Raw genomic sequence first — 20,016 nt, forward strand, 5'->3', positions numbered from 1 at the left:
CTTTCCACCCTAAGCAAAATTCTCACCATCGAGAGATCTTCCCTTGTTAGAGTCGAATCCTGGATGACCTCCACTGAACCCCACCTTCCAGCTAACTTCTGTAAGAAATTCTCTTGCCAACATAACAGAGGGACACCGAACAACTCCACCAAACAATAAGCCATAGGCACTCCACCTTCATTCAACAGCGGTGCCAACCGATCGAACCAGAACCATAACTCCTTACTCTTATTTGACCACGCATCCTTCATCAATTCCTCTGATTTGAACGTTATAACACAAGAGTTCCAAACATATCCCCAGCTCGCAATTTGAACTTCAAAACCATCACTAGCCAAACCTTTTTGAACCAACTCCAACTCAAAGGAATGTTTCACAATACCCGTTAGAGATCTTTTCACCCAACTTGAATTTTCAGTAGGAATATGCATTTCCCAAATATTCTTCTTCTTCTTCATCCCTCTTCCCCTGTCTAGACTTTCGTAACTTTTTCCTATATGCTCCGACTCAGTCTTTTGCGAACTGCACGACACCAAGACATCTTTGTATGATCTATCATCTCTTAATCTGCTCGGAATCACAGCCTTCGAACTTGGATTAGCTTTATCAAATATAACCTTTTCCTGGACACCAACTGAAAGACGAGAAGAACCAGCAACCCTTGGTCGAACACTCTGGTACTTTGCAACTCCAACGTAAATTTTCCTCCCATCTATCCACAACCCGTTAATATTTTCAACTGCATTCCTCATCTCTGTTTCATTACCAAACTGAACGAAGGCAAAAGTGAAAGATTTATACTTTGGCCTGTTCACCACATTTGGTATGAAAATTCTCACCACCTGACCCTGATCGATAAATATGTTTCTTAGCTCACTCCTAGTGACTCTCTTACTCAGGTTGTCAACGAATACAGTCCAACTCCCGCCGGAGGAAGAATGGCCTATTCCTTTTTCTCTCTCTTCTTTCCTGACACTCTCTCTCATATTTTTTATCGTTTCCAATAAATAGTTTTACTTATACAGACAAGTTTTCTTCTTTTTCAATAGTATTTGTTATGATTTATAATCATAAAGTATATGATTGAAAAGAATGCACTAAATGATCATCTTGGTGGTGCAATCTGAAAAAAAAAGATATTTTTTGCGTTGTTTTAAGGAAAAAAATTAAACACTTCCTGAAAGTAGCTGTTTGGGAGTACTTTCCTGTGGTTGAGTGATTAACTGAACTTATAAAAAAATAATTTTGATTCTAGTTATATTTGAATTTCTTGTTCTTTGCTGATTTCATATACAGTTTCTATGTGCTAGATATATTTCGTTTAAAGAACTGTCTCCGACTGTTTCATTGTAGTCCTTAACTTCTGTTCACGCTTAGAGAATGTGTAGAGAAACTGCAGGTTTTAAAGACACCTGAGGAGCTACAGCGTAGATTAGAGGAGTTTCCTGAGATTCATGCAGACCCCAACATGGATCCTAGTTACGAATCAGAAGAGGAGGAAGATGATAAGAAACAAGGTCTTTTTTTCTTGTGAACTTTTTAATGCCCTCTGTTATCTCTTATTTGTCTTTGCGTTTGATAATCTTTTGGTTCATACAGAGAATTATCTAAGGCCAAGAGGTAGTGGTTTTAGCAGGCGAGGGAAAGAACTGATTTCTCCCAGGAAGGGAGGTTACAGTTCAAATGATTCATGGAGTGGGAATAGAAACTATTCTAGCATGAATCGGGAACTAAGCAGGAGCCTATCTAGTAAAGGATTTACAAGCAAAGGGGATGATTCTATTGTAGCTAGTGAAATGGGGAATGAAAATTCATGGAGTCTTGCACGGGAGAGAGAAATACAACAACCAAACAGTTGGAGCAAGCCGAAAACTGCTTTGAACTCAGAAATTGGGACGAGGAATGCCCACAATGTTGTAATCCAGGAACCGTCTTTGAAGGTTGTGTCAGAAAGTTCACCTGCACGTCCATATGCGGGAGTAGCTACTGGTGTCCAAATTAATGAATCGGAGAAAATGTGGCATTACCAGGATCCATCTGGTAAATTTCAAGGACCGTTTTCAATAGTGCAGCTACGGAAATGGAGTAACACTGGATATTTCCCTGCTGATTTAAAAATATGGAGAACTAATGAGGCGCAAGACGATTCTATACTTCTGACTGATGCCTTGGCTGGAAAGTTTCAGAAAGACCCTCCTCCAGTAGTAGATAATAGCCTGCCAAAGGCTCAAATGGCCTTGTATGGGAATTCTCTTGGAGCAACCTTGAAACAAGGAATGGAAAGCCAAGTTGGAGAAAGATCAAGGCTTGATCAACATCATGTAGCTTGGAGTCCTCAACGTGTTTTGGCTTCACCAGGTCAATCTGTCGTAGAAAGTTGGAAATCTCAAACAGAAATCATTTCTTCCACAGTTAGACCTTCCCCATCTTCACTTGAGATCCCTAAGCATTCTCGAGATACATGGGCTTCTGACACAAATCTACCTTCTCCCACTCCGAACCAAACTCCCTCTGGTGGGAATAGGGGACAAGCGTTTGAAAGCAAATGGTCTCCTACTCCTGCACAGCCTTCCGGGTCTCTTCCGGTACCTAATCCATTCCAAGGAGGTCCAGTAGGGCTGCAACCTGCTACTGTTCTCCCAGAGAGTGGGAGTCCAGCTGCTCCTGTAGTGCATTCGCATACAATGGTGTCAAGTGAATCACACAGGAGACAGGTCAATGATCAGGCTTCAGTTAATTTAGCTGCTGATATAAAAAACGCAGCTTCGTCGATCCAGAATTTGGTTCAATCTATGAGTGCTCATAATCCTTCTGCCGAAACTCATGGACCGGGTTCTGTCTCAGTTTCAAGGCACGAAGCAATTTCTGCATCCTCCGTACTTGCCACTGGAAATCAAAGGTGGGCAAATGCTTCAACTCAGAAGTTAGAGCCAAATCCGTCCCTTGCCATGCCTGCTCAAACTGCTGCATATGGTCATTGGAGTGATGCATCACAATCCAGTCAAATTCCTGCTCCTTTCAACCCAGGAAATCCCACTGGGGGTTTTCCAACTCCTGGCCAACAGAGTATGATGCCACTGGATTCTTGGAGACCTGCTGGTCCAATTCAGTCAAATGTTCAGCTTCCTGCTCCACACAATTTACCTTGGGGTATGACTGTCGCAGATAACCAAGGTACTGCCCTGAGGCAAGCACCAGGAAATCAGAACCCTGCTTGGGGGCCAATGCCAGGGAATCAAAATATGGGATGGGGTGCACCGGCTCCTTCAAACACAAATATGAACTGGGGAGCCCCTGGTCAGGGTTCAACATCTGTTAACCCAAATCAAAATTGGGCTGCACCCGGCCAAAGACAAGTGCCAGGTAATGTGAATCCAGGTTGGACTGGTCCTGGGAATACAATGCAAGGATGGACACCACCTGGACAAGGACCCAACATTGTTAATAATGCAAATTCTGGGTGGGTTGCACCAGCTCAAGGAGCAGCACCAGGAATTGCAAATCCTGGTTATCCGGCACCGTCTAGAAATACAGGTGGAATGTGGGGAAACGAACCGAGTTACAACGGAGACAAGTTTTCTGATCAAAGGGACAGGAGTTCCCAGGGCGGTGAATCCGGTTTCGGTGGGGCAAAACCTTGGAGTAGGCAATCATCATTCGGCGGTGGAGGTGGTTCTTCTAGGTCGTCCTCTAAAGGACAGAGAGTGTGCAAATTCCATGAAAATGGGCACTGCAAGAAAGGGGCTTCGTGTGATTATATGCACACTTAGAATTTTTGGTACATCTAGAGCAGCTTAGAGTAGGTATGTCTGTACGGTGTCCATTTGGAAATTTCCTAAACTTCACAGTTTCTTTGAATGATTTATGCTTTGTAAAACCCTTTTTGTAGTTTTAACTTTTCTTTTCTTCTTCCAAATGGAATGCCGTCTTAACCCTTTTAAGTGAATATTTTTATAAATAAGTTATTTTGAATTAGTGTTCAATTATTAGAGTTTTACCAAAATGTTTGGTCCATTTTATGTACGAAATTTTGATTTTAGTTAGTTTTTAGACCTACGAACTATATTAGTTTAATGGTTGGGTGGCCTGATTGGTCCGGTTCGATTTGGACTTGATCGGATCGGACTTGGTATTTTTTTAAGTAATCTGGATAAGTACAAGACAATATCTATCTAAAGATGAATCTCAATCATTTGACATTGAAAACTCATATATTAATATTACTGGTGCTTGAACCTGAAACTTTATCACTAAAGTTGTTTGGTTCGTGCACTTATCATCACTTGATTCATGCACTTAACATGGTTTAATTTGATTAAGTATAATTTAATAACTTTAAAATAATTTTATTGATTTTAAATATGTAAATATATAAATATTAATCAGAACTACATTTCCCATTTTAATATAAGAAAATGAGAAATTTTGAGGATGAAATACAAATGAATTCAACTTTTAGGGCTGAAATTGCAAAATTGATCTATTTATACTCCAAAAGTACCCAACATCCATTTCAGTTGCAGGCAGTAAAAGTAGGAAGATGAACAAAGAAGAGGCCAAAATCGAAACCCAAAATCAAAACCCTAATTCTAGCGCGAACCCCAACAATCAAAATAAAATCCGAGGATCCAAAGGGAAATCATGCAAGGGATGCCTCTATTACTCATCCGCTCTTAAATCCAAATCCCAAAACCCCACCTGCGTCGGCATCCCCAGAACTCTCCAACAAGGTATCTATCTCCCTTCGTCGTCTTTTTTTTTTCTGTTCTTATGATTCTGGGTTTCTTATGTTTTCTTTCATTTCTTTGATTCTTTTGAATTTATTTGTTAAAACTGAATGGAAGTTATGATAGTACCTAGGTACATAATTGGGGAATCTGAATTGGAAGCTTCCAAGGAAGGCCGTACTCTTACGGATTTCAAGTATGCTTGTGTCGGTTACTCGGTTTTCTTGGATAATAAAGATTCTTCAGCTGATAATAACCAGTCTGATAAACCAGCTGAATTGCCCTTCTGTGTCGGTCTCGAGGTATTTCCTTTTCCCTTTTTGTTTATTCTGTATTCCTAATGCACGTTTGGAGATTGTGAGTTTTGGCTGCAAATTAGTTGTATTTCATTTCGGATTTGAATTGTTGAGGAATTGTTGATTTTTATGATGCCCTACATGACTGCCAATATATATGATTTTTTTCTATGTGGTTTGGATATTAGCGATGAAACTGCAGTGGGCAACTGGATCGTCTATTTTTCCACTCATAGCAATAATCTGGGTTTTTCAATTACCGGAATGAATCATTAGCATTGTCCGATATGAAATATATTTCGTCGCTTATAGAATATGTTAACAATTATGTGTATGTTTCTCAAGGGCCAGAATGAATCACGAGCACGTCTTAACGGTTTTAACATGTATTTCACTGTACAATACATGTTGACACCCGTGTATGTCCCCGGTTAAATAATACACTATTCTGGTTACCTGTTGCTTCAGGTATTATTGGACAGAACAGCTGCTTCGAATGACCATGTTCCTGCCAATATGCATAAAAACAAAGGTATTTGAAGTCATTTCATTTCATTTTGTTTTTTGTTTTGTCTTTTTAGGCATGTGTGAGGAAACAGTCATGAGTCTGAGAATAATGTTACACCAATTGTTCATTCAAAGTCCCATGTTACAGTAGTTGAGATGATAACGGCGAGTAATCAACAAGAACACACAGATTTACGTGAAGAATCTAGAAGTGAAAAATCATGGGCAGATGAGAATAATTTACTATAGTCGGTGACAAAATTATAAGAGAACCCCTAGAACCTCAGATACATATATATTTATACAGATACATAATACAGTAACCCTAGTTGATTAAAACTGTATTGTACTGTGGGGGCTCTGTATCTACCACAAGTCCCATATTTTTCTCCCAATTTATTTTTTAACTAAGACCGCATTTTTTTTGGGTCGAGCCCCAATGGAATTTGAGTCACAAACTCTAGCATCCCGACCTCTTTGCTGTAGTTCTTGATGTAAGTTGTAAAGAAAAATTCTGGGTTCTATCTCTTGTTGCATGTTATTCATTGATGATATATTATAGTTCTAGACTGGAGTTGGTCATCGGTTAGAATCCTTGATGATTACTTCGTGTTCAAATGTTTTAGTTCAAGCATTTATCAAACCAGATGCGTGAGAGCAATTTCATTAGGAATTTGTTTGGATTTGGTGATTCATTAGGAAAGGTATTCTGAAGAGAGGAGTATACATAATGGAGAACGAGCGAGGGGAAAGAGAAGAATAGAAGTAGAGATAAAGCCGAGAAATGAGAGAGGGAAACCTCTTTATTAGGTTTCAATTCTTCCTAATATAGTATTTCTTGTATTTGCTCACTTGCAGATAGTCATGCACTTCCTCAACCCCTAACCCAGAGGCCAACACCGTCGACAGGAGATGAGTTCTATAACAGGCAAGCACTGATTGAGATTTTGGAATACTCTTAGATGCATTAACAATTACGCATCATTTAAATCGCGATTGCTGAATATACATACAGGTTTAAAAGGAACGCAGGCCTCGTGGCAACGGGTGTTGTCAAGAATGTGAATAAAATTGGAAACCGCATCAAAGAAACTCTGGATGACATTATGTATAGGCGACCAAAGTGAGAATTCTGACTACTGTTGTATGATTGTATGCATCATTCTAATAAGGAATTCTATTGTATTTTTCCTGTTTTTGCTATGGATTAAATCATCGAACCTCTTTTTCAACGCTGGAAGATGAAGCATTTGGCTGATTTACACATTTTTGTTGAGTATACATGAAAATAGCAGCTGCCGATGGGGCTTTTGTTCATTTCCAATGCTCAAACTTTGATTGGATAATGTGCTAAATTGTTAAGAAATTTGTTGTCTTACCATTGATGGATAGAATATCCAATTGCAATTCTCAAATAGATTTTTTTTCTTAATAATATACTAAATAGATTTTATTAAACAAAAACTAATCTCTATATTTGAAAAATGCATATTATTTTTATAAAAAAAATGCAAAAATCTATAAAATGGAATAATAATTCATTTGATTTTGTCTTTACTGAAAATGGTGTTAAAAGGCACACTTGTCAACCCCATTTTAACCCTTTCATTCAGATATTTCCACAACTTGGCCTTGCCTCCCGATTTGTCAAAACCAAGAGCCTGCTCTTTCACTTTGAACGTGTCAATAACCACTCGAAAAGTGACACTCCATGTTCCATGTACGAAGACATTTTGTAATTTTTAGACATTGAATGTTCATTTTTTTTATATTTAGGGGTATTTGGTTTAAAGATTGTGGGATATTTTTATGTTTGGTTGATCGAAAATCTTATTTCCAGTAATATTTTATTATCAATAGTAGATTTTTTGGAGTATATTACCAGAAATGTCATTATCTCTCTTCCCTTAGGTATTGTAACATTATCGGTATTTTGGACTAAAATGCCCTTAAAATTTTATTTTTTTTCAAAAATATCATTATTCTGTCATTGAATAATAAAAATTCTACGAATGTTAAATTATAAATTTATCGTTAAATTATTTTAGATTTATAAAAAAAATCTATAATTAAAATTTTATATGGATTTTATATGGAGTTAGCGGTTGAAATCTATAATTCAAACTTAAAATTTAGTCCTCCTCGTTAAAATCTGCTGCAAAATAAATTGACCAGGAATAAAAAGTCTAGAAAGAAATTAAATACTATAAATTAAGACCCTATCTAGCATCCGAAATTAGACCCTGAAATACTAGGAACTAAACTAAACCTAATAAGAGTTAAATTAAACCCGGTTCAACCCTGGTTTAGCTTGCTATTTCTGTAAACTCTCAAAAGCTCGGAATCATCCGAGTCAACTCACCCGACACTTTCCCTTCCGTCACCTCTTTCTTCCTCCTCATTTCCAAAATTTTCCGGTGGCTGTTGGAGTGTACGTCGCCGGAAAAAGTGGGGCTGCAAGCCGGTCTGTACTCGGGAAAGAGCCGACCGGACTTGTAACGAACCCCACAAGCGTTGCACAAGGTTTTGGCACCGAGTGGACCGGTTCGCCACTGGGGAGTCTTTTGAACTTGGCAATGACTACACCTCCGTTGGAAAGCGATCCCGCCGCTGGACTGAACCCCCGGTTTTTTCCTCTGCTTTTTCGCCGGCGGTTCAGCGAAATCGTCGGTCACTCGGTTTTGAGAACCAGAGCCGAAGTCATGGAAAATCCGGAGGAAGCGGTTGAAGATGACGACGCCGTCGTCGAAGACGATGACTCGGAAAGAGGCATCGACCCAACCGGCCATGCTTTTCCGGTTGTTTTAGCCCTTTTGCTCCGACTTTTAGACGGAACCGGTGAAGAAAAACACGGCGTTTTCACAAAACCGGCGCCGGCGCGGATTCGAACCGAGGTTTTTTCTGGTTTTCCTTGAAAAAGGGGCATGGAAATCGAAGCTCCGGAACCGAATCGTCCACAAACTGAGATACCCATTCAAGCCCTGCAATTTCTTCATCCTAGAAAACAAATATATATATATATATATATATAAATAAATCAATTTTGCATGGAAAAAAGGGTTTAATTCCTTTTTTTGTGATTTAAAATAATTTGTTCAAGAAATTGAAGTTTACCGGTACGGATAATTCGTTGGTGAGAACAGAATCGAAGGATAAACCGCTGGAATTCGAGTTGCTATCATCATCCGCTACACGTTCTTGCGAGAGAGAAAACCCATAATTTCTTCATTTCTCTCTACTACTTCTTCTTCTTCTTCGTTTTCGAATTCTCCGTTCGTGAAATCAAAGAAACAATCGACGGAGAAATCTTCACCGCCGTTCAGGCACAACAAATCATCGAAAACAGCGTGCTGGTTGTTCTTCTGCATGGTCGATTCTCCCCTTACACTCGATTTCAACGCTCTTTCCTCCATGCAGAACTCCATTTTATCTACACCCAAACAAACAAAACCCTGTTTTCTCAGTTAAATAATCCACGAAATCACTAATCGGATAAAACCCAGAAATTCAAAGCATCGGGAAAATGAAAAGATAAAGATTGTATATAAAAGAATATTAAATTCTTTGAATAAATGACCTGATACGGATGAAGGATGAGAAAGAGGGAAAGCTGAGGAATTGGTTAAGGCTTGTTCGAGGGCGAGACTGGCGCTAAACTTTGAAAGAGAGTTTAATGGATTTTATCTTCTTTACTGTCTTCCACTCTACAACTGTTTTTATTTTTTTTAGCAATTTGTGAAATTATTTATACTATAAAATAAAAGTCTTGTTGGAAGAGATTTGACTTTTCTGCCGTGGCCTTGTTTGGACCGAATCCAATAATTTCCATAAAGATTTTTCTTTTCGATTGTTTCATGTTCACTGGATTTCCTTTTGGCATGTCTTTTCGATTATATATATATAATTCACAAACATAATGTAAAATTAAAATTGTATATAAATTTAAAACCGAATAAGTAAAATATATTATTTATATTAACTATTTGTTTTTCTTTATAGTAAATATCTTCACATTTTTTTACAATTAATCTCAGTCATATACTTATTCAATAAATCTATGTAAAATTAAAAGAATTTTATATTGTGTAACAGAATCCAATCCCTATACGTGTGTGTGTGTATATAAGGTAGGTGTCAATTTAAATATACAAGAGATTTCGTGGTTAAAATGATGTTTGTTGTTATTATTAGAGATCTTATATTCGAGCATCAACAATTGTTGGCGTATTTGAACATTCATTTTTAAATGATTAAGAATTTTTAGAACATATACTGCTACTTATAATCGTCTTAGATTAATCAATGTATAGAGAGAGTATTAAGATTCACTCACACCTAGTGTAAAATTAAGGGTTTTACATCTTTTAGGATCGTTGGATAAGGAGAACAAATATTGAAATTAATTTTTTTCCAGTGAATATATTATCATTTTATATTGTTAATATCAACATTTGATTTCATTCATCTAACAGTCCTAACAAGACGTAAAACTAGTATAATATGATTCTACCCCATATATATATATATATATATATATATATATATATATATATCATGCATATCTCTTATACTTCCTTAGGTCGTCGATTCTATACATACTAGAAGTATTCTCATTCTCTTATCGTCCTTATTCTCCCCCTTTATGCAGAAATAGATCTAGAATTTATCAAAAAAATATTTTATTTTAAAAATTAAGCAAACACATTTGGTTGGTTGATCAAGTTACTCATAATTATTCTCTCATATTCTATTAGGTCATAATTTTTGACTAATTACGATGACTTTTTCCCGTACAATATCTTTTTCTCCCTTTTTTAAGTAAAATTATAATTAAATTTAGAATTTATAAAATCAATTACGTTCTTATTTGAAATTTAATTCTATCCACTATTTTTATAAATATGTTTCTAAATTCTAATTTGGTTTTAAAAACACATAATAATATAGTGTTTAATCTCCAAAATTTATGTTATTATATTTTTAAAATTTAATACCGTTAATAAAAATATCAAAATATTAAACAAAATTAAAATTCAAATATAAATATAAATTTTAAAAAATCTAAACTTGAAAAAAATAGTTTAAATACCAAATTAATATTTTTTTTGTTGTCCTCACAGTTCCAAGGTTTTAATCTGACTAACCGGACCGAAGTGTGATGTACACCTAGTTTTGGTGAGTAAGTCTCTTAGTAGGAATCTTTTACATACACAACGACTCGAACTCAAAACTTTGCTTAAATGACATCAAGCGGCTTACCACTTAAACCAACTGTTGGTAATTTAATAATATATTTTAAAAAGTATTAACTTAAGATAATATATCTAATTTAGACATCACGTAAACAAAAACTTACCGTCATTCCAAATTAATTGTGAAATTGTTTTTTTTAACTAAAAAAAATCCGTAATTAGTTTATCTATTCTTTCATTATTTTCCCAAAATGACCCCTGATTTTGACTTTATTAACGGTAATAGGTTGCTTTGCAGCATCAATTTCGGCCCTTCTTCGGTGGATTTTTTTGCTTAACAATTCCCGCCTCTTTCTTTTCTAATTTTAGGAGGTTCTATCGTCAATCGAAAGACATCGCGCGTGTATAATCCGACGATATATAGCGCTTCAAATTCTATATCATGCGGTTCAAAGATTCGATTGTAACTCACGTATTTGAAAACCTGAGGGCTCTTTGATTTAGTGCCAAAATCGCGTTTAAAAAGTTCACGCATGCAAAGCTTGCTGCATTGTCGAATAAAAGAGGATAAACTTTATATTTGGTAACCTATTTATTTTTTATTTATATTTTAATCCCTCAATTATTTTCTCTCTCAAAATTATACCTAACTAAAACATGCCCAAAACTGTTTTATTTCAAAAGCTTATTTAAAAAGTAATGGAGAACTGACTCTTAATCTCAATATGATAACGTTCTTTTAATAGTAGTGGTAATTATAATATAATATATGTTCATAATCATTCTTAGTTATCGACAACACATATCTTGTAAATATAATTGTTCGAGCTCGAAACGTCTAAGGAGAATAATACTCTTTTTAATCACTGAAGCGCTTAATAAGGTCCAGTAAAATAATTTTTGCGCTGCTTTTGTTGTAAACGAGTATTTAAATGTTATTACATGTTTCTTATATATATGTATATATTTTTAGGATAAATTATACGTTTAGTATATAAACTATTAGTTTTGTTCTGTTTTAGTACACAAACTTTTCAATCGTTTCAAAACCACACAAAGTTTTGTTTATGTTTCATTTTATTACCCCCACCGTTAAAAACTTTAGTTTTTGTTTCATTTTAGTTATCTCATTCAAAATTTAACATTATGTTTTGAAAAAAATTGAAAGTACTAAAATGAACCAAAACTGATAGTTTAAATATTAAATGTGTAATTTACCCTTTATTATATTATACATTACAAGTCATTCATTTAATATTATATTATATTATATTATATTATATTATATTATTATATTATATTATATTATTTATATATTATATATTATATTATATTATATTATATTATATTATATTATATTATATATATTATATTATTATATTATATTATGTTATATATTTATTATATTTATATTATATTATATATTTGTCAAACTTCACCAATTTCTTCTCCTGATAACTTTTAAAATAACGACAAAAACATGGAAGTGAGATGCAAATGGTGGAATTTAGCTATACATGACTATAATAAGAACAACGTATCTAGAGAGTGAGATGACAAGTGGGTAGATGTGAAATTGAACCTAACTATTTCTATTTTTGAATTTTTTCTTATACTTGATAATTATTTCTGAAGTTATAATTATAGTGCATGTACAAATTATAAAGGCAATGGCAAATTATGTGTTTAGTACCTAAACTATCAGATTTTATTCGTTTTAATATCTAAACTTTTAATTTTTTCAAAACCATACCTAAAGTTTAGTTTTTGTTTCATTTTAGTATTCATGTCCAAAATCTAACATTATTTTTTTAAAAATTAAAAGTTCAGGTACTAAAACGGGCCAAAACTGATAGTTTAAATACTAAATGTGTTAAGTTTTTAAGGAAAATGAAATAAAAAATAAATGTTGGGTATGCTTTTGCATCAAAAAAAATCAATGGTAAACTATGCAGATAGTCCCCTATGTTTAGGGTTTAACCGACTTTGGTCATCAATTTAAAAATTAAGAGGAAATGGTCCCTAATGTTATTGATCCGTTCGATTTGAGTCCCCCAGCCATTAATTTTTGTTAACCTCTTTTGTTTAAGTCCCTAACATGGCTAAGTGGCTAAAATCAAGAGAGAGTTAACGATTGAGGGACTAAAATTAAACGAATCGATAATGTTGGAGATTATCCCCCTTAATTTTTAAATTAGTGACCAAAATCGGTCAAACCAAAAACATAAGGGACTACATGCAGTGTTTACCCTAAAATCAATACCAGACTTATCGAAGTCGATAACAAATCTTTAGGGAAAGCTTCTTCTTCTTGTATTTAGCAAATTGGATGCTTAGTTAGGTAATTTATCATCATCATCAGTTACTACCACTCCACTCCCTAGTTTTCGTACCATTATCAACGCTTCATCAAATTGGAAATTGAGCGAACGCTGCAAGCAACACACGATTGCTCGATGACCCTCATCCACATATAACACCATGGACCCCAAAATGCATTTTCTTCAAAGGTGTCATTGCTTATATACGTGTGTGTTGTGTGTAATAAATCTTATCATCAATAAAGTTTTGAAAGGATCCAACAACCGAACATGTTTATATTTTTAGTTAATTGGACCTAATTCAAAATATATATATTCTCTACTAAAATTCGACCTACTCGAAAATTATATATCATTCATCTAATTCGATTCAACTCGAAAATATATATAATTCATCTGACTCCGATCTGATTTAATTTTTAAAGTATAAATTTGACCCGACCGGATATAAAATAAGGTCTAACTAAAAAATAATAAATTTTATAAAGAAAATCCATTATTATTCCCAAGTTGGGTTTGAGTTTTTTCACCCTCCACTCAAACCCGACCCAACCTCGTTCCTTTAAAAAAAATCGACCCAACTCGACTTGAACCTATTTTAAAAAAATTGAACTATTAGATCGGACCAGATTGAAACACATCGATTTCAAGTTAAATTGTCAGTCCTACATGTCACCCTAGTTAAAGTGATACTAGTAATTATTAAACCAAATTTGTTTAAAAATTATAATTGAATTCTATATATAAAAATAATGGAATGAATCAAAATTACAATGCACCAGAGAGAAAATTATAGACAATAATCACAAAAAAAATTATACATAAAACAAAAATATCACACCCAAAGATACGAAGAAAAAATGAAACATTCCATTGAGAATGTCGTCCATCGTCAAAAGAAACCAACAAACCTTCATAAAACTTATTGTATATGTCGAACGAGATGCTTTACCACATGATAAAGGAGTGGTGAGTGAACCAAACAATTTGGGCAGACTGTTTCACTACACAATTCTGATTATATCGACAAACAACCTTTTACCAAATAAGGGATCTGACAACAGATGAACACCAACAAAACAATCATAAAACAAATTTCGTGAAAATCTTTATGCGAGCACCAACACGACCGTAAAGGTATGCGGAAAACGTACCAAAAGTCATAAGTAACATGTCACAAGAGCAGAGGGAAAAAAAAGTGTCACAATGACATAGATTATTCTTTAAAATTAAAACAAAATCAAGAAAAAAAAAAAAACAAAAGTAGTACGAAAAAAGAACAAGAAAACAGTAATCGCTGACTGTCATCAATCAATATTAAAATTGGTATCGTCGGTCGTTACCAAATAAAAAAAAACAGAAAGACGACATAAAAATATTAAGAGAAAACTTAGGTTAAAGAAAAAGATATTAATACAATTATTATTACTATACCAATTTATGAATGTGTATATATACAGATACTGACACTAGATTTTATATTATGATTAAAGGAGACTTTGTGATATGATTTAGATCTAAAACCCTGAAAAAAGTGGGTTGGGTATATAACTCGTAACTTTGAGTATTTTTATTATACATATTCGATAATTTTTAATTGGATTGATGAATTTGCAGATCTAATAATTCAGTTCGAATATTTTTAAACACCCCTAGTTTGGGGAACCCTAGTCATTAAGCTGTTGGCAGTGCTGTTATATAGCCCAAAGAACAAAAGAAGCCGACACAAATGAGAGATTTCCATGACATAAATGGATCTTATTTGACCCTTTAAGACCTCTATAATCAAATGGACCGTGCTTATCAACCATAGGATGAATCGACCCTGATTTCAACTCTTAGGGTGAATAGACATGATGAATAAATATCTGAAGAAATATTAAAACTTTGATTTAATATATAATACGATCAACATCGGTCACCATGAAATTTAAATTTTATTTGGTTAATTATTTATTTATTGATGGTGTCTATTTTAAAATTTTTCGTACCCTTTCTAAAATCTGAGTTTTCTTCGATTAGTTATTTATTTTACATATTATATTCACTCTGAAATTTTATTTGTACTTATCCCATTTAAAAATTTTATAATGTTAACATATGTGTTCATCTTGGAAAAAGTATTTTCTGATCCGTCACTAGTACGATATATAATTTTAATATTATATAATTATATAAATAGAATTTATTTTTTTCAAAATATTAATATCGTAATTGTTTTATATATAATTTTTATAAATAATTCCATAATTCATTTTTCATGAAATGAAAAGGTTTTAAAAGTAAGACTTCACATGGAAGCCAATTTTGAAGGTGGGGATACTCATTTGTGTTTGGCTTCCCTTTTAATTGTAACTCCCTCGCCGCCGTTGCCGGTCTCAGTTTGCTTTTGACAAAGTCATCATGGGCTAAAAAGGAAAAGATGTTGGTCCTCTAAGCTTATTCAAGGTTGTTTCACTAGTTTATTATTATTAATATTAAATAATATTTAACTCGAAACCGTAATTTATAAGGTTAACTACACGACAGATTGATCACTTATGTTTGTGTTTTATCCATTTTTTCTCGTTGATTTCAAAAAGCATAATATATAATCACTTTTGTTTTTATTTAATTAAGATGTGTTCACCACATGTTAACTGTCGTTAACAGTTAATAGATTAAATGACGTGATAGTTAAATATTTTTCTATAATCATACATTTGATCTATATTATTTACATATTCTCTCAATTTAGTCATACTTTTAATAAATTTAATTATACAATTAAATGATGTCATATATCACTGGTGTCATTATCGTGCCACATGCCACCAATCGATTGAATGACATGTGTCACCCTCTGATTAGTGAAATATATATATTAAATTAGTCCTCTGACCTAAATGGTGACACGTGACACAATATGTGACATAATTCGATTGAAAGATTAAATTTATTTTAATTTATTAAAAGTATGACTAAATTAAAGAATATGTAAATAACATGGACCAAATATGTGCTTATCAAAATATTTAACTATCACATAATTTAATCTTTTAACTTCAGTTAACCAGTAGTAACTATATATTAATTAGATAAAAACAAACAAAAATGATAGTACGTTATTTTTTAAAAATCAACGTGGAAAAAATATTAGTTAATTCCAGTGTTAATTTTCAACATAAAAATAGAATTGTAGAGGGAGATCGGTTGTTTAATATTTGAAAATCCAGAAAACAAAAACAAAGAAGGAGATCTCAGAAAGAGTAAAATAGGAACGTGCGCACCATAACAACCTATTTTCTAGATTATAGTCTTCAAAGTTTTCGAATCACGTCGTCAAGGAGTTTTGCCCACGACAAAAAAGCTCTTTCACTGAACCACCCTCACCCTCTCAAAAGTAAAAGGCATTTGTTTACCGATTTCTCCGTTTATTGGTCTTTGAATCCATCGGAAAATAGCTCCGATTGTGCTCCGGTAAATGGACGCGATCAGAAAACAAGCTACGCGGCTCCGAGAACAAGTCGCCCGCCAACAACAGGTCTCTCTATCTCTACTATCTCCTAATTCGATCTCAAACTATTTTTTAACATAGCTGTTTTAGATCCAGGTCAACGCATATTTATCAGCTTCACACTTCATCTTTCTCTATATTTTTTGTCTATGTATATATATATATAGAGAGAGAGAGCTGTTTGTTTTCGATCTAATTTTCTGTTAATCTGCTTTATTTTGATTCGGTGTTCGATTTTCAGTTAAGTGTCGGATCTATTTCCACGTGCCTGATCGCGCGTTTATGATTCATGAATCGGATCAAAATATTAAACTGAAAATGCTGAGCTATTGGATGTTATTTTATTAGCTTAATTGAAATTTTTGAAGTTGGAGGATGGAATTTGAAATTGGATTGGTAGTCTTTTTAAAGATTGCGTTTCAATCGAATGATGATAGAAGTGGAAAAAGTGTAAATTGTTCGATTTTTCTTTTCCCTTTTGAAATCAGTATGAAACTCCTCAATGTTTTATTGGTTTCAGATTTACCATCTACGGAGATCGTTTCTTGTTTTAACTCAAATGCGTTACTATGTTCTTGTTGTTTCGAACTTATCTAATCTTTTTTCCCTGAATGCTACTTCAGGCTGTCTTCAAACAGTTTGGGGGATATGGAGGTTCAGACAATGTAATTACTGATGAGGCAGAATTCCAGCACATCAAAACTCGAAAAGCTTTATGTCTCGACCCGTGCTGGCAAGGTTACTAAATTTTTCACCTGGTCTCTTGCATCAATTGTTCTATCGTGTGTTCTTCTCTTCATTACCTTTGCAAATTTTGTGTTTCAGCATTTTCAAAGGGATATTGTCCGCGGTGTTGAAGGATATATCGTCACTGGGTCCAAACAAGTTGAAATAGGCAAGTTTGTGAAGCATTTGTTAATTTTTAAAATTTCCCTTTGAATTCAATGCAACTGACTTCTTTGTTGTCATGTACATCTTTTCTTGACAGGGACAAAGCTGTCCGATGATAGCAGGAAATATGGTTCTGAAAATACTTGTACCAGCGCAATACATTATCAAATGCTGCATTAGGTTGGACGTGCTCGTGCTCAAATGGAGAGGAACGTGGGAATCTGTTGAAGGCTCTTGGCACACAGGTTTGTTTAGTTTTTGTATTACTATAACATAAAATACTAGCAAATTAGGTTGCTATGTTCTTGAATCTATGGAAGCAAGATAGTATAATAGGCTATTTGGTGATCTGGACATGGATTATTCACTTTTGGCGTTAGTATATTTCATATCTTATCCTTAATTATGTAGTACGTCGTATATCATCTGGATGCTATTTTTGATGATTTGATTGCTAGGTTGCCGAGCCCTAAGAGCAATGGTAATGGGCTCCTTTGGAAGATGCGCGACATCTTGCTCAACGTTAGACAGAATGCGACAAGAAGCTGAAGCACAGGTTTTACAATTAGCAAATCTTAAATTTGAAAGGCCGATTGTATTGCAAGTGTGTATTGACACCATCTCTTGATCATGTGACAGGCAATCGAAGTTTCGAAACGCCAAGCAAGAGTGAGGGAAACGCTTGGAAATCCCGAGAATGTCATGAAATTGGAATCTGCAGAAACGAAACTGCAAGATCTAAAGTCAAACATGGCAATATTGGGGAAAGAAGCTGCTGCAGCAATGACCGCTGTTGAAGCTCAACAACAGAGGTTGACACTTCAGAGACTTATTGCTATGGTAATGCAAATTTCCTTCTATGTAAATCTTAATTTTATATTGGATGTCTAGGAACTTAATTTTAACATTTCGTCCTATTTTATCTCGGGCTGAAAGGTTGAAGCTGAACGTACATATCATCAACGAGTCCTTCAGATACTTGATCAGCTCGACGCCGAGGTATGAATTGCGCTACTGAATCCTTTCTCGATATTCTTTGCTGAAACTGATTAACAATATTACAACACTACAATTTCCTCCGTCATAATAGATGAGATCTGAACGACAACGAATTGAAGCACCTCCCGTCCCAAGTGTAGACACTATGCCTCCTCCTCCATCATATGAGGAAGTTAATGGAGTTTATGCTTCTCAAGCAAGTAATGGGTCAACAGATAGCATGGGCTACTTTTTAGGCGAGGTTTGTAACTCGGTCCTATATAGTATATACCGCCGGCACATTGGGATCTACGAGTTGCTTAATCTGTACAATGGCTTACTGATTGATGTATATTACAGGTTATGCATACGTATAATGGTGAATCCAACGTGGAGCTTTCTTTGTCAGTTGGTGACTACGTAGTTGTGCGAAAGGTTGACAGGCTCGAGTTAACAATTTTATATCCGTATATGATTTTCGGGCAACTGACATGGATGCACTATGTAAAAACTCATGGCTTATTGGCAGGTGACGAACAGTGGGTGGGCAGAGGTGAATGCAAGGGAAAGCGGGTTTGGTTCCCTTTCGGATACATCGAAAGAAGGGAGTGTTCTCGCGAGCAAAGTTGCAGAAGTTTCTAAGACATTCTCAGTCCGTTGGTGTCGGAGAAGACGATTTGGTACGTGCATCTTCTCTTTTTGGTGGTTTCTTTGTGCTTATATTCGTATTCGGAAGTTTGAGAATTTCACAGATAGAAGCTTTCTTCTTAATATGTGAATACATTTTACGTTTCAATTTATCCTCTCTTTTCCTGTACACGAGTTTATGTCCTTATTTTCTTATTGATATACATATGCATGCATATTTGCTATTATTTATTTTTTCCATCATTAATTTCTTTTAGAGTTATTTTTCAATTTCAAAATTTAATAGTATATTTTTAAAAAATATTATTTCCAATAAAATAACCAAATGGTGTACCCTCAAATACATCACTTACAAGCATATATATTTTGGTACTCGTTTAGTACTTAATTATCATTTTTTGTCCGTTTTAGTACTAAACTTTTAATTTTTTCAAAGCTATACTTAAAATTTAGTTTTTGTTTAATTTAGTACCCGTGTTCAAAATTTAATGTTAAATTTTGATTTTTTTTTAATGTTTAGGTACTAAAACGGATCAAAACTGATAGTTTAAGTATTAAATTGTTTAAGTTTTTAACGATAGGATTCTAAACAAAACTAAATGATAGACATGATTTTGAAGAAAAAAATGAAAGTTTAGGTTCTAAATGAATTAAAATTGATAGTTTAGGTATTAACTTCATAATTTACCCTATATTTTTTGGGTAGAATACAGCATGGAATTTATATGATAAATATTAAAATGACACAAACTTTGATCTAGTATGTATTGTTATATAAACATTATTTTAATTTTATTCGATTTTCATAAATCATTAAAGTTGCCATCATTTATCAATACGTCTAAATCAAAATGAATTTTTTTATTATACATTAAATTTAATTTCATTGAATTTTCATAACTATTAGAATTGTCATTGGTCTATCTTTATTTTATGTGCAGAATATTTATAATATCAAAA

General features: G+C 34.0%; 2 protein-coding genes and 2 pseudogenes across 6 annotated transcripts in view; 3 read left to right on the forward strand and 1 right to left on the reverse strand.

The window, feature by feature from the left end:
* The window catches only part of LOC120175618 (zinc finger CCCH domain-containing protein 19-like), a 35,465-nt gene extending 31,526 nt beyond the window's left edge, over positions 1–3,939 (forward strand). For all 5 annotated transcript variants that reach the window (XM_039182228.1, XM_039182227.1, XM_039182229.1 and 2 more), the window contains 2 exons: positions 1,372–1,517; positions 1,600–3,939. In XM_039182228.1, the coding sequence (XP_039038159.1) occupies positions 1,372–1,517; positions 1,600–3,770 (2,317 nt within the window). In that variant the 3' untranslated portion in view covers positions 3,771–3,939. The remainder of the gene's footprint in view (positions 1–1,371; positions 1,518–1,599) is intronic.
* Positions 3,940–4,488: 549 nt separating this feature from the next.
* Positions 4,489–6,719, forward strand: LOC120175622. Its single transcript, XM_039182234.1, has 5 exons — positions 4,489–4,730; positions 4,854–5,029; positions 5,492–5,555; positions 6,389–6,458; positions 6,546–6,719. The coding sequence occupies exons 1-5, from the start codon at positions 4,541–4,543 to the stop codon at positions 6,655–6,657; spliced, it is 612 nt and encodes a 203-aa protein (XP_039038165.1). The 5' UTR covers positions 4,489–4,540; the 3' UTR covers positions 6,658–6,719.
* A 953-nt stretch (positions 6,720–7,672) lies between these two features.
* LOC120175470 lies at positions 7,673–9,234 on the reverse strand (annotated as a pseudogene).
* A 7,128-nt stretch (positions 9,235–16,362) lies between these two features.
* LOC120175686 lies at positions 16,363–19,283 on the forward strand (annotated as a pseudogene).
* The last annotated feature ends 733 nt before the right edge of the window (positions 19,284–20,016 follow it).

This window comes from Hibiscus syriacus, unplaced genomic scaffold (genome assembly GCF_006381635.1).
Source record: "Hibiscus syriacus cultivar Baekdansim isolate YM2019G1 unplaced genomic scaffold, ASM638163v2 tig00112206_pilon, whole genome shotgun sequence".
NCBI classification, from domain to species: Eukaryota; Viridiplantae; Streptophyta; class Magnoliopsida; order Malvales; family Malvaceae; genus Hibiscus; species Hibiscus syriacus.

Excerpts from the sequence above, each read along its gene's own strand:
- LOC120175622 (XM_039182234.1), top strand. The coding sequence starts at position 4,541 with ATGAACAAAGAAGAGGCCAAAATCGAAACCCAAAATCAAAACCCTAAT. Across the intron at positions 5,030-5,491 it reads CCTTCTGTGTCGGTCTCGAG|GTATTATTGGACAGAACAGC; the intron begins GTATTTCCTTTT and ends CTGTTGCTTCAG. Across the intron at positions 5,556-6,388 it reads CAATATGCATAAAAACAAAG|ATAGTCATGCACTTCCTCAA; the intron begins GTATTTGAAGTC and ends GCTCACTTGCAG.